The 13646-nt window shown below is 37.4% G+C and overlaps 1 protein-coding gene across 2 annotated transcripts in view; it reads left to right on the forward strand.

Annotated features, from left to right (window-relative positions):
* TMPRSS6 (transmembrane serine protease 6) overlaps positions 1-13646 on the forward strand; it is a 182325-nt gene that overhangs the window by 35731 nt on the left and 132948 nt on the right. For both annotated transcript variants that reach the window (XM_089681942.1, XM_089681943.1), the window contains exon 5: positions 3157-3335. In XM_089681942.1, coding sequence (XP_089538068.1) covers positions 3157-3335 — 179 coding nt within the window. The remainder of the gene's footprint in view (positions 1-3156; positions 3336-13646) is intronic.

Raw genomic sequence — 13646 nt, forward strand, 5'->3', positions numbered from 1 at the left:
TAAAAAAAAAGACACTGAAGGTTATCGTTACATCAACATTTTTAAATTTTCTGCTGCAAAGTTAACATTTAGCAAATGCGCCAACAAAGAAAGCAGCCTTAAAAAAAGATGCACACCTCTACAAAATCCCCACACAACAAATAACTATTCAAATATCTGTACTTCATTTTATTTTTGGAAAATAATTCAGCATATAAAATAAATCAAGGAAGGTACCAGATAAAGATCCCTTGCTGTTTATGGATCTTTGGATTTAGGAACCACCAATACTACGACATTACATACAACCCATTTCCAGTGCCTAAAGTTTATCTATAGCCAAAATGTTTCATTGTTTTGGCTAGAATAGGGAATAGTTTAATCACCAGAGTTCTGGGCATTCCATTTTAAAACAACACAGTTACAGAGATTATTTGTCCCAGCGACCATTTACCCCCCTTCCTGACCAGGCCATTTTTTGTGATACGGCGCTGTGTTACTTTAACGGATAATTGCGCGGTCATGCAACACTGAACACAAAATAAATCTTTTTTCCCCACAAATAGAGCAGTGGTATTTGATCACCTGTGCGTTTTTTATTTTTTGCTCTATAAACAATAAAAGACCTACAATTTTGAGAAAAAAACAATATTTTTGACTTCTTGCTATTAAACATGTCCAATAAAAAAAATAGTAAAAATCAAATTTCGTCATAAATTTACGGCAAAATGTATTTTGCTACATGTCTTTGCTAAAAAAAAAAAATCCCAATATTTATAATATGGTTTACGTGAAAGCTATAGCATTTACAAATGGCGGTATATATACTGGAATTACCGTAGTTTTTTTTTTTGCTAGTAATGGCGGTGATCAGTGACTTATAGCGGGACTGCGGCGGGCATTCTGACACTGGGGGGAACTGACTTGGTGTCACTGACATCCCCAGTGACACCAATACAGTGATCAGTGCTAATAAACAGCACTGACACTGTACTAATGACACTGAGCATGAAGGGGTTAACGTCTGGGGTGATCAAAGGGTTAACTGTGTGCGTTTTACTATGTGACTGTGTGTGTGATTTCCACTATAAGCACATTGCTTTGTATGGTTTTGTATGGCTCTGCTGTGCAAAATCATGTCTATATACATGATTTTGCACACCCCTGCCACCCTGTAGCAGTATTTCTGCTATAGGGCAGTGGAAAAGCAGTTAAATACAGTGCCCAGACTCAGCAGTGCCTCTGGGCCCCCACCCCCACGTTAAAGCTGGAACTGTCAGCTGTCAGAGATGGCCAGGTCCAGCGCTAAGCCCAGGAACTCAAACAATGAGCTCCTGTGCTACCAAAGTTTCTACAGAATGACACATAAGATCACACTGTAGAAGTGAATGTAAACACAATGCTTTCATAATTACTGTGCCACAAGTGGGAGTTTTATGGCTTGTTCACACTTCACTACATTTCTAACGCTTACCAAATGCTCCTATAGCTTTAGTATGGGCATTAGACAGGCATTAATGAGCTTTAGTATGGGCTTTAGACAGGCAGTATGGGCATTCAAAAGGCATTAATGAGCTTTAGTATGGGCGTTAGACAGGCAGTATGGGCATTCAAAAGGCATTAATGAGCTTTAATATGGGTTTTAGACAGGCATTAATGAGCTTTAGTATGGGCGTTACACAAATGCCCTGCAAACACCTGCAAGAGCATTTGTGGAGCATCACCATAGACTTGAATAGGAGGCATTGAAAGGCTTCAAATGCCTCCTGACCCAACATGAGGCTTCAATTTTGAAGCGACGCGATGCTAACGCTTCAAGTTTTGATAATGTGAACAGCTCTGTGTGCCGTCCATAGTATCATTTGCATAGATTTTTGAGGAGCGTTAAAAACGCCCCTCAAATGCCTGCTTTCAATGCCAGTGTAAACTAGTCCTTATAGACACCAATAAACTATAGGAAGAAATGTAATTTTTACAAACTCTCCAATTACATATGCTTTTCTGTCTGAGCCTACCTTAAAAAAGAGCTTAGTTAAAATACCTGGCAGCAAATGAGCAACAAGTACAGCTTACAGAGTGTAGGAAACAGGAGTATATGGCATATAGACCGCAAAGATCAAGAGTATGTAACATACAACCCAGTGTAGAGAGTGCCACTGGCACCCTGGTCTGGGGTGAGTTTGCAAGATTCTGGGATTTAAATCCCAGGACAGTGCCATGGAAATCAGGATAGTTGAAGAGGCCATTCACATGATTTTGACAGGTTATGTAACTTGCCTCTCCGACTGTCACTTTGTTCATTAATTTATTAATATCAATTAGACTTTGCTTGCTTTAGAGTAAATGCACTTGTAATGCAAATTCATTTGCTCTTAAAATGTGCCTGTTTTATTTATGGAGCTGTATGTCCATGTTAAAGCTATGCTTCTGCTTTACAACTGGGTCCCTAGTGAAATTTAGATAAAACTGGGTAGTGTATGTCAATGTAATGAAATATGAAGTTAGCCAAATAGGATATTTTAAAGAGCTGAGAACTATGTTATTTTACTGAGAAATACAGGAAGGAGCACCATACCACCAAAAAATGGTGAAAAAGTGCAAGATCATTTTAATTGTTGGTAAATAATTCATAAAAAAACAATCAATGCATTTTGGGGACAAAACTATTGGAGTGGGGCTTTATCAGGGCTCAACACAGGATACAACTTGGATGGACAGTGGACAGTGACCTCACAGTCCTACAGTATATCAGAATATATAATAAACTCTCATCTTGAAGTAATAATGCAACAGTTGATAAGGTTTTATCCTGTGTTGAACCCTGATAAAGGGACAGTGGTGCATTGCCCTTGAAAGGTGCTGGACGTTTTTATATAATTTCTTTATCAGGAATTAAAATGAACTTAGTCCAGTGCTTCTTTCTGTATTTCTAAGGTTTGAGTTACTGTTGGCTGGTCATCAAGAAAAATTTTGTTGTGTAGGAGCCAGTTCTGTAGAGTCACTGAACCTGTTTGAAGTCTTTCTTTATTTGACTGCACATACAAGTTTGAAATGTCCTAGCTTCTCTTAAAATATGTTCTGATTTTATTTTTCCTTTCTTTTTTCTACTTATATATAGTATATACATGTAGAATTACCATGGATAATATTACCAATATCCATGTTTTACTTCTTTAGAAAGGGTTTGAAAGTCTTCTTCTGGGTAATCTTGGATGTCCCTAACTCAAATAATAAATACGTCACAGTATCCTCTGTAAGGGCAGCACTTAATCGTGTTCTGACTTCCAAAGCTAACAACTCAAGACCCTACATTTTTGACCAGTACCATGTGGACCCAAACTCACTGGATATATACGGTCAGTATATACATTGTACATATTCCTTTCTTTATGTGTGCAGAGCATATGTATACAGGATCAACTTGGCATGCAAATGGCTTCCTAGAAAGATTTGCTATGGAAAACAATAACTACAATGTTATAAGCCCAACTTTGATACTATTGACCAGTCTATATTATTTACACTTATTGTTCTAAACTGTATTCACCTGAATTGTACACATTATTTCAATTTTAAATACACTATCCTTTTAAAGTTAACCTGTTGGTCATTCTACACTTTGCAATGTAAAAGTTTTTCCTATGGGTAGAAACAACAAAGTGTTCAATATTATCTTCGGCCAGAAAATCCCACTTCTGAAGCCAGTTCACACCTACCTATTCCCCCTCTGTCTAAAAAGTGTGATTCAGTTATCAAGGATGCTGTCACTGGATAGGGATATTGTGAGTTGGTGGGGCTTAGATTGGGGGCTTAGCCTCACAGTCAGGAGTCAAACCCCCCAGTAATGAAGTAAAACCAAAAGGGAAGCATAAGCAATACTTTTCTGGCCAAGAAAGGTAACAGCAGCCTGTGAGAAGATCATTTATACATTTAAAATGGCTGACCAGTTAACTTTAAACATAACTTACCAGTAAATAGGGCCCATGTAGCCAATAAGCCTACAGATCTACAGCATTTATCTCACATTTTATAATCTTTTCCTGTTAATGTCAACAAATGTATATGTTCTCTGGTGATATAGGATGCCTGTTGGCCTGATAAATTGGGCCAAATGACCTCAGAATTCTTTATTAATCCATCCAATGATACCTCAAATATTAAAATAAATATAATAACTTTTCACGTTTAAGTGGTGGAAGACATTTGTATATTTTATTTTTTATTTTTAGCAGCACCCAATGAAATTTTTGTTCCACTGATTTGAAAGCTGTTATTTCTGTAATAACACATTGGGGGAGATTTACTAAAACGTGTGCACTAAGAATCTGGTGCAGCTGTGCATGGTAGCCAATCAGCTCCTGACTTCAGCTTGTTTAATTAGGCTTTAGCAATAAAACTTGGAAGGTGATTGGTTTCTATGCAGAGTTGCACCAGATTTTGAAAATAGTAAATAACCCCCACTGAGTCAGTCCACACAATACTGATATTACAGTAATAGGTCAATCCAGACGAACCAAGTCACCCATTGGGTTTATTATCTATTTTTGGGACTTTAGCAACAAAATAAGCTTGTTGTATTTCCTTGTTTTGTAGCACCACCATGGAGTTTGGAATGTTATTATGAACCTTGGTGATCTTCCATCCTGCCATCTGCTTTTATTTAATAAAAATACAAAGTAAATATAAAATCCAACTAAGAGTATGGCATCACCATGATAGTATGTCACTAGGGAGCTCAGTATAGATGTCTGAACAGATAATGTTGGCCAGGTAACTTCATCACATAGCCCTGGAGTCATGTAAGGAACCAGCATCTACTAAATATAAGATGCTATGTATAGGTGGAATTGCCTTTTGATAGAATGGGTGATTGGCCCAATGATCACAACATAAATAAATAACTGTAACTTGCAGTTTACCAAATGGGTGCAAATTTAGAAGCAATAATGTAAAAGGCTCAGGGTGGTACAAGTATGCATACACTGCAAAAACATATGAAAGCATAACAAAGACGTACTCTTTATTGCAAAGTTACTGTGACTCCGTCAGGGTAACATGTGGCTGTATGGCAAAGTCACTATACCACTTAACAGAGAGTCAAGCTGATAATGACTCTGACTTCTGTCAAATAGTACAGAATACAGCTACTTGCGATTTATACCTAAAGACAGCATCCTTCACAATAAAGTACAAAGTAGCTCTGGTAATGCAGGTGAAAAGCTGTAGTGATCTAGGGTCCAAAGCAGGAAACATCACCCCACTGGAACGGGAGTAGTCTGGAAGCTATCGGGGAAGGGGTCCCCACAGCGGCTGGGTCTTTTGGAGAAGCTGCATGTAGTGATGTGTTAGTCTGACATTATTTCCCCTGTAATGAGATTTTTGGTGTAGTTCTCACTTTCTGCCACTAGATTGTCCTCAGTTTTTCTTAGTTCTTAAATTGGAATTATACTCAAGATAAGTACCTCCCTTTTGTTCTGTATTCTTGGGGAGAGTCACGCATGGCACCATTGTGTCCTTTGCCATATATCCTGAGCACCATCTTTGGGGAACCCGTCTCTGATTGGACACAGAGTTCTCTCAAGATTTGGGCAGCCATTTTTGCAAGAGAGGGGATATATAGCCCCTGCTATGTGGCGGCCTAGCAATGTGTTCCACTATGCATGTTAACCAACACATAACGCGGCACTATATACATTATCCACCCCAGACCACTGCACTATGTACATTACCCTCCTCAGAACCCTACACTATGAACGGTACCCACCCAGGACCCCTGTACTGTGTACATTACCCAGCCAAGACCCTGCACTATGTACATTACTCACCCCAGATCCCTGCACTTTGTAGATTACTTACTCCAGACCCTTGCGCTATGTACATTACCCAACCCAAACCCCTGCACTGTATACTTTACATACCTCTGACTTCTTCACATAGGCTCAAGTTTAAAGCCCCAGTCAGTGTTAGAGCACATTTGCTACACCCAACATTTGCTGTGGCATGCTATGCTATCTAGTATTAGTCCTGCCCCCTCCATTCTCAGGAATTCAGATTTTCAAAAGTTTCCAAGCATTATCATAGCCACAGGTAAGCCCTGCCCAGATGTGTGTTATTAGGCTCTGGCCCGGTTGACTGCACACCGGTTCTGACAGTGGAGGGTCACTCACCAGACTGCAGATCATTTCTCTAGCTACCTCTGCTCTGTTTAACTTTTCTGAGCCGCTGAGAGAAGGAATCAGGGAGGAAAATTAATCTTCCCTGGATGTGTCTAGTAACCCAAGGAGTTGTCAGCTTCTTGAGTTAGCAGGCACTCCGCTACAACCCTAAGCTAAGCTAAAGGGATGTTGTCTTTTCTTTTCATGTATTTAAATGTGTCCTAGTATAGGAAATTGTTATTATTTAAGCTTTCTAATTGATGCTCTGCAGTCATATAATATTACATTGTATTCAACCCTCAGTACAGTATGTAATACAAAACATAATTTCCTAGCAAATTTCCTGGCATATTGAGGAGCACCATGATGACCCCTTTGGTCTCTGCAGGCATGTATGCAACAATCATCATTGTGTCAGCAATCTTCTGTTCTTGCTTGAAGTCTGCCACACCCCATAAAAACAAAAATGCATATGATAAGTAGATATATGTAAAATGTTGATCTCTTGTGTATCAGCCAAATTTTAAAAAAATGCACAAGCCACTGAAATTCAGAATTTACAAACCAGAACACCCAGAACCAGAACCATGATATCAATTTGAATCCAAACTAGTTTTCAAAAAGTGTATGTTATAGAGCAGAAAATTATATAAATATACAGAATGGTTTGAAATTCCTGGCAGCCCTGCCTTATAAGATGACTGGGCTGAAATATTCAAAAATTGTGACTCAGTCTGAGGGAAACATAAAAACCAGCAGTAGCCTTGGAAGCCCTTATGTGTTACGATTGCAGGGAAAAGAATGTTTTTCTTTGGGTTTTGAAAAAGTTGCAGCTTTGATGGGCTCAAAATGCAGCAATAAGTATACTTCTAGGAACAGTAGCAGCAAGTGTGAACTATTTATTTAATAAATTGTGCCAAGAATATAAAAATATATTCAAGCTATTATTTATGGAACAAATGTACCACCAGACTCCATAAAGTGGGAACCAGTAAATATGCATAAAGAAGGACTCCATCATTTGTTTTTGGTCACATCTTCCAATCAATTTTCTAAAAAAAAATATAGATCTATATAACTTTCATATAAACCACTTTTTAATCACCACACAGCTCAGTGCAAGGCATATATTAATCATGGAAAAAGAAAACATGTAAAAATTGCTTTTTAATATTGCTCTCAACATTCCAACAAAAATATAGGAATATTCATATAAGTACTATATACAGTATATCCAGTATGCATTCTATTCAAAGCCACTCTGCAATATTGATGTTAGTTCAGATTAACCTGATTATTAAATAGTATTCACCCTTGGATAGACATAGGTCTTCCATGGTGTATCCAACATCAATATATGAGAGTATAGAAGTGTGTCTAGAAAGTAATGCGAATGAAGTTCCTATGCTCAGGAAGGGCTCTGTGAAGGGAGAAGATGTCCAAGATCACTTGAGGTGGGGTGCCAGGTACATGTTACAACACTAAGCAATTGAATTTCATCCCTGTCAGAGTCAAGACATTTTTTTGTGACACCTTGTTCGAGTGCCTTATATTAAGAAAAATTCAAGTGAGTTTGGAACAGTGGTACGCAATAAAATGTTATGTAAAATTGGGTAAAAGTGAATCAAAAACTTTGTAAACGGTGCGTAAAGCTGCACTATCATTTGCACGAGTGTACCGATGGTGCAAGGCCTTCAAGGAAGGACCAGAAGGTGTTGAAGATGAACAACGATCAGGACGCCCCTCTTCATCAATGACGGAACAGAATGTGGATGCAGTCTGAGGTCTGTCCTGACCAACGGTTCGCTATCAGAAAATGAAGAAGGGTTTGATAGGACACCATTTTGGTAGTGTGGATAACGTCCAAAGAGCCACTATGCAGGCTTTAGACACCATCCCACTTGAAGACCTCCAGCGATACTATGAAGAATGGAACAATGGCTGGGAGCGTTGTGTACACTCACAAGGTGCATTCTTTGAAGGAGTCAATATTCAATATTCATAAAATGTAAAATTTTTCAATAAAATAGTTTTTTAAATATAATTCTCATTACTTTCTGGACACACCTAGTATATATATCCTGAGTACTTCAAGCTTCACACAGCTGATATTTTTAATCTGCAATGGTGTAATGCAGGAAAAATTGCAGTCTGTATAAATAAAGATTCTTTTAGTTATTTTGCCTATTAGCATCTTTAAGCCATTTCTGCAAGATGATATTGCATACAACCTTCTCAGTCCTTTTATTTTGTAACATAATTCCCATTGAATAAAACATTGGAATCTGCCATGGACCATTTGCAATTAATTTAGATTTGTGTAAGGTGATGTGAATTATGTACGTACATTTTTTGCATTTGAATAGGTATTCTGTGTGACCTGTATGACCTGTATGACCTGACTATTTTTCCACACTATTTAGTCAAATTTCACTCCCACTGCAAATGTGCCCAGTGGAAATAAAATCCCTTCTATTCATGTTCTCATGAAAACTCAGATTTTAGGCATTTCTATGACTTTCAGTACCAATTACAAGGGTCACCAGGACAAAAAACAGGGATTTTTTCTAATAGGGACACAGACAAAAACAGTAGTGGTTCTAATCACTTACCATTCAAAATAAACATGTACTCACTGTAAATTCTTGCCCCTGATGAGGGCATTAGCAGAAATAACAGGACCAATCAATGAGTCTGAGGAGTGTGGTGTAGGAGGATTAAAGTGTATAGAATATTCAATAAGACCATCCCACAATGTTAGTTTTCTAATTGTATCAATATTTTCCTTTGATCACATGGTACATGCCTAATAACTTATATATTATTGTGGAGCATGGAATTTTCTAATCTGCCTCCTGCACCTCATACTATAGAGATATTTACTCTTAAAATGATAGCAATCTTCATCTACAGTCAGGTGGATGCTTGTTATTACCATAAATTCATCAGATCAGGATTTGTGAAACATGATAGGATTTTGGTTCTGCAGTGTGAAATAAATAGACAGGAGTGTGACCTACTTTCCACTGCTTGATAAAATATTTATGACATGCTATAATGCCTCTGCTAACAGAGGTTTACAATGCTATTAAAGTGGTTGTAAAGGCAGAAGGTTTTTTTACCTTTTGCCTTTACATACCTGAGTCCAACCTCTATCCAGCGATGTACACGGCTCTCTCAGCTCACTTGTTCCTCATTGGCTCAGATACAGCAGTAGGATCCATAGGTTCCTGCTGCTGTCATTCAGAGCCAGTGACAAAGAGTGGGTCGAAGCCTAGTTCAGTGTTTCTTATGGACATGTAGAGCAGGGCTCTGGAGCGAGCACTTGCAAGTGCCCCCAAAGCAAACGGCTTGCTCTGGGATCATTTGGCAGGGGGTGGAGCCCAGAGAGATGGCAGGAGACCCCTAAAAGAGGAGGACCAGGTCTGCTCTGTGCAAAACCATTGCACAGAGCAAGTATGACATGTTTGTTATTTTCATTTAAAAAAAAGCTTAATAGTCACTTTAAGGCTGTTAGCTTGAGGAATGTTTTCCTAATGGATTTAATTAGGAAGATTAGTGCCAGAAACAATTCAAACTGAAATAGTTTTAACACATTTTGTAAAGCCATTAAAAGGTATTTGGTTTCCTATGAAGGTTAGATATAACAAAACCTTCTTACAGTGTTACTGTACCAACCAGTGCTTAAGCCAGATTGCCCTGAAAAACTGAACAGAAGATAGGGACAGCCAAGATATACCATGGCTTGTATTTAGCTGCATGTCAACACAATGAGACTATACATTTTATTCTCATGCACATGAGATGTATTCAAGACTGGATCATATATTGCTGGACCATCGACTTATCGAGTCTCTGGTCAAAGTGAAAATAGAAGTGATGTCAATATTGGACCATGCCCCTGTCACAATGCAATTATTATGGAGAAATGATCGGGGGGAAATTATGAAGGTTAAATGAGACACTTCTCCAGGATTCAGAGGTGGATCAAAGATTTAAAAAAGAAATAGAGCATTTTTTTGAGGAAAATTATTCTGGGGAAGTGTCCATAGCAACAGTGTGGGAGGCTCATAAGGCCTATATTAGAGGAATCCTGATAGCGATTGGAGCAAAAAAGATGAGGGAAAGAAGAGAAAAAATAAAGACGCTACTTAGTGAACTCTGTGAGTTAGAGCAGATACATAAACATAAAGTAACAAAAGAGATTATGCAGAGGGTAATAAATAAAAAAGAATGAAATAAATTTCTGGAAGAAGATAAGAGAAGAGTGTTCAATAAAGTAAGTGAGAGATACTGATGGGGAGATAAGCCAGGAAAGTATTTAATGAGGGTTCAGAGAAAAAAAAATCTAGGAACTATATAGAGAAAATAAGTGACCACAATGGAGATTTAATGTATTCAACTAAAGATATAGCTAAAGTGTTTAAAGAATAATATAATAAGCTATATAATATTATCCCCCACAGCTCCATAAGTAAATATGAAGTAGGAAAAATAGAAAAAAGACAGACATACTTAAAAAAGGCAGGATTACCAAAATTAAGTGAGGAGCAATTAAAATTCCTAGAATCAGCAATAACGCAGGAGGAAATACACTTGGCATTAAAGAACACTATAGCTGGGAAAAGTCCAGGACCTGATGGATACACAGTGAGATATTATAAAAAATATAAAGAATTATTAGTACCTAAACTGAGGATATATGTGAATGCATTGGGAGGAGAGATGGAAATGAGGAGGGAATCCCTACAAGCCCATGTAGTTCTCATACATAAGGAAGGAAATGATGATACTCACTGTTCAAGTTACAGACCAATTTTCTTGTTAAACACAGATACCAAACTATATGCAAACATTCTGGCAAACAGGCTGAAAGACCTAATGTCGGAATGGATACACATAGACCAAGTAGGCTTTGTCCCAGGGAGAGAGGGTAGAGATAACGGACTGAGATCTCTGTTTCTCATACAAAAAAGTAGGAAAGAAAAAATCCCTGTGGTGGTACTCTCTATCGATGCTGAAAAGGCATTTGATAGAGTAGATTGGGGATATATGTTGGATACATTGGAAGTATTGGAGATGGGACATAGAATGAGAGAGTGGATAAGGAAATGATATAGTCAACCCTCTGCAGCAATCATGGTTAATGGGGAATTTAAAGAGTATTTTGGGATGCAGAACGGAACTAGACAGGGATGTCCTTTGTCTCCATTGCTATAGGTTTTATCATTAGAATCTCTTTTGGCTACAATAAGGAATAATATAGATATAAAAGGAATTTATATAGGAGATACGGAGCATAAGGTGGCAGCTTATGCAGATGACATGCTGTTCTATGTGGGAAATCCAAGGATAACATTGCCAAATTTAATTAAATCAATGAAAGAATATGGGGAGATATCAAATTTAAAAATTAACCCAACAAAAACAGAAATTTTAAACATACATCTTCCACATAGAGAGAAAAATAGGCTACAGGAGGAATTTCCCTTTGTTTGGAGAGAAAAAGAATTGAAATATCTAGGAATAAAATTAACTGTATCCTCCAACAACTTGTATAAATTGAATTATATCCCATTGTTAAATGATATCAGGGATGAACTAAGGAAATTAGGAGGGGGAATCCCGTCATGGATAGGTTGTATACATTTGATAAAAATGGTGATTGTTCCAAAAATATTATATAAATTTCAAATGATACCAGTTAAACTACCAGAAGTATACTTTAGATCAATTAAAAAAATGTTAATAAGATTTATTTGGAGGAATAAAAAACCGAGAATAAGCCAGGAAATTTTATGTAGAAATAAAGAGAAAGGAGGATTGGTAGTCCCAGATTTAAAAAGATATTATAACTCAGTAATAATGGCGAGAATTTTTGACTGGACATATAATGCAGAGGGGAAAAGCTCGGTTAAAATAGAAAATATACTAAGTAATACTAAATTAAGTGGAATTGTATGGTTGCCTCCACAATACAGAGGATTAGCAGACAGTACAAGTTTGTTCACATTTAATGTTTTAAGAGTTTGGGATGTTTTACACAAACAGATGGGATGGGAATTTCATTCATTGTTAATGCCCTTAAAGTCCACAGAGTTTTTCCCCCTGGGTAAAGAAGGTATTACAGGGAAGTGGATTAAGAAGGAAGATTCATAATTAAGGGATATAATGGTGGGGGGGGGGAGGAATAGAATCACTTAAGGAATTGGAAAAAAAAAGAAGTTTTTACGAGAATGGATGAGTGGCATTATTTTCAATTGAAACACTTTATAGGGAAGCTTCCAAAGCCTTTAAGAATAAGAGGGGATTGGAATACTTTTGAGCACTTATTAGGTACAAGGGGAGATGGGAAACACGGAACCTCTAAAATATATAAGATTCTCACTGAAATAAACACAGATATAAGTCCTCCATATATAGAAAAATGGGAAAGAGAAATAGGAGTAACAATAGATGCGGAAAAACACAGTAAAATGTATAGAATAATCCACAGAAATATAAAAATGCAGGAGGTAGAAATTAATTATAAGTGTTTGGCAAGTTGGTATATCGCACCGAGTGTGGCACACAGATTGAGTGGAGATAATTCATCTTTATGTTGGCGTGGATGTGGAGGTAGAGGCACAATGTATCACATATGGTGGGAGTGTTCTAAAATACAAGAGTATTAGGGGAAAATAGTAAGCTTGATTCAGAAAATTACAGAGGTTGATATTCTAATAGACCCAGAGATTTGCCTTTTTCATAGTACTAAGCTTTCAGTTAAAAAATACAAAGAATCTGGTTTATTGTACTATTTGAATGAGGCAAAGGGACTGATACCCAAGTATTGGAGGAGACAGGAGGTGCCGAAAATAAAAGACTGGGTGGATAGGGTGGATAAAATATGTAAATTGGAAGAACTTTATCATTTGAATGAAGATAAGATGGAGAGTCACCATACAAGATGGAACAAATGGGAGGAATTCAAAAGTCAAGGCTTGCCTTAAAGGTTATGGGGGATTAACATGTAATATGGACATATATTTTGTTCTTCTTTTATAGGTATTACAATCTCCAGAAATGAACAGGAAAATACAGAGCACAAGGGGTTAGGGATTGGATGGGGGATGGGTGGTATATAGGTAGGGGGACGGGGGGAAAGGGATGAAATGATACATGTTTTGATAATATGCTAAGGTTTTAATGAGAATGTTTGTATAACTTGTTTATCTGAATAATTAATAAACATTTAAATAATAAAAAAAAAAACACAATGGTATTTGGTCAATACAATTAATCAATTCTATTTAACAATTTAGATCAGTCACCTAAAGTCTAAGAAACAAGTGCAGAGTTGCATATGAGTTGAAGGGCAAATCCCACCATGGAGTATATGAATCAAGAAATTGCTTCCAACTCCTTGCCAGCAGGATCCTTAAAGGATGAAGCAACTTTAGTATGACTGGTTAGGGCTTCCTGAGGACGAGGCACAGGTTTGTCAACTGTGGGGTTGCTTCCTCCCCTAGG

The sequence above is a fragment of the Staurois parvus genome, unplaced genomic scaffold (assembly GCF_062004578.1).
Source record: "Staurois parvus isolate SC_StPar_1 unplaced genomic scaffold, SC_StPar_1.0 ptg000282l, whole genome shotgun sequence".
NCBI classification, from domain to species: Eukaryota; Metazoa; Chordata; class Amphibia; order Anura; family Ranidae; genus Staurois; species Staurois parvus.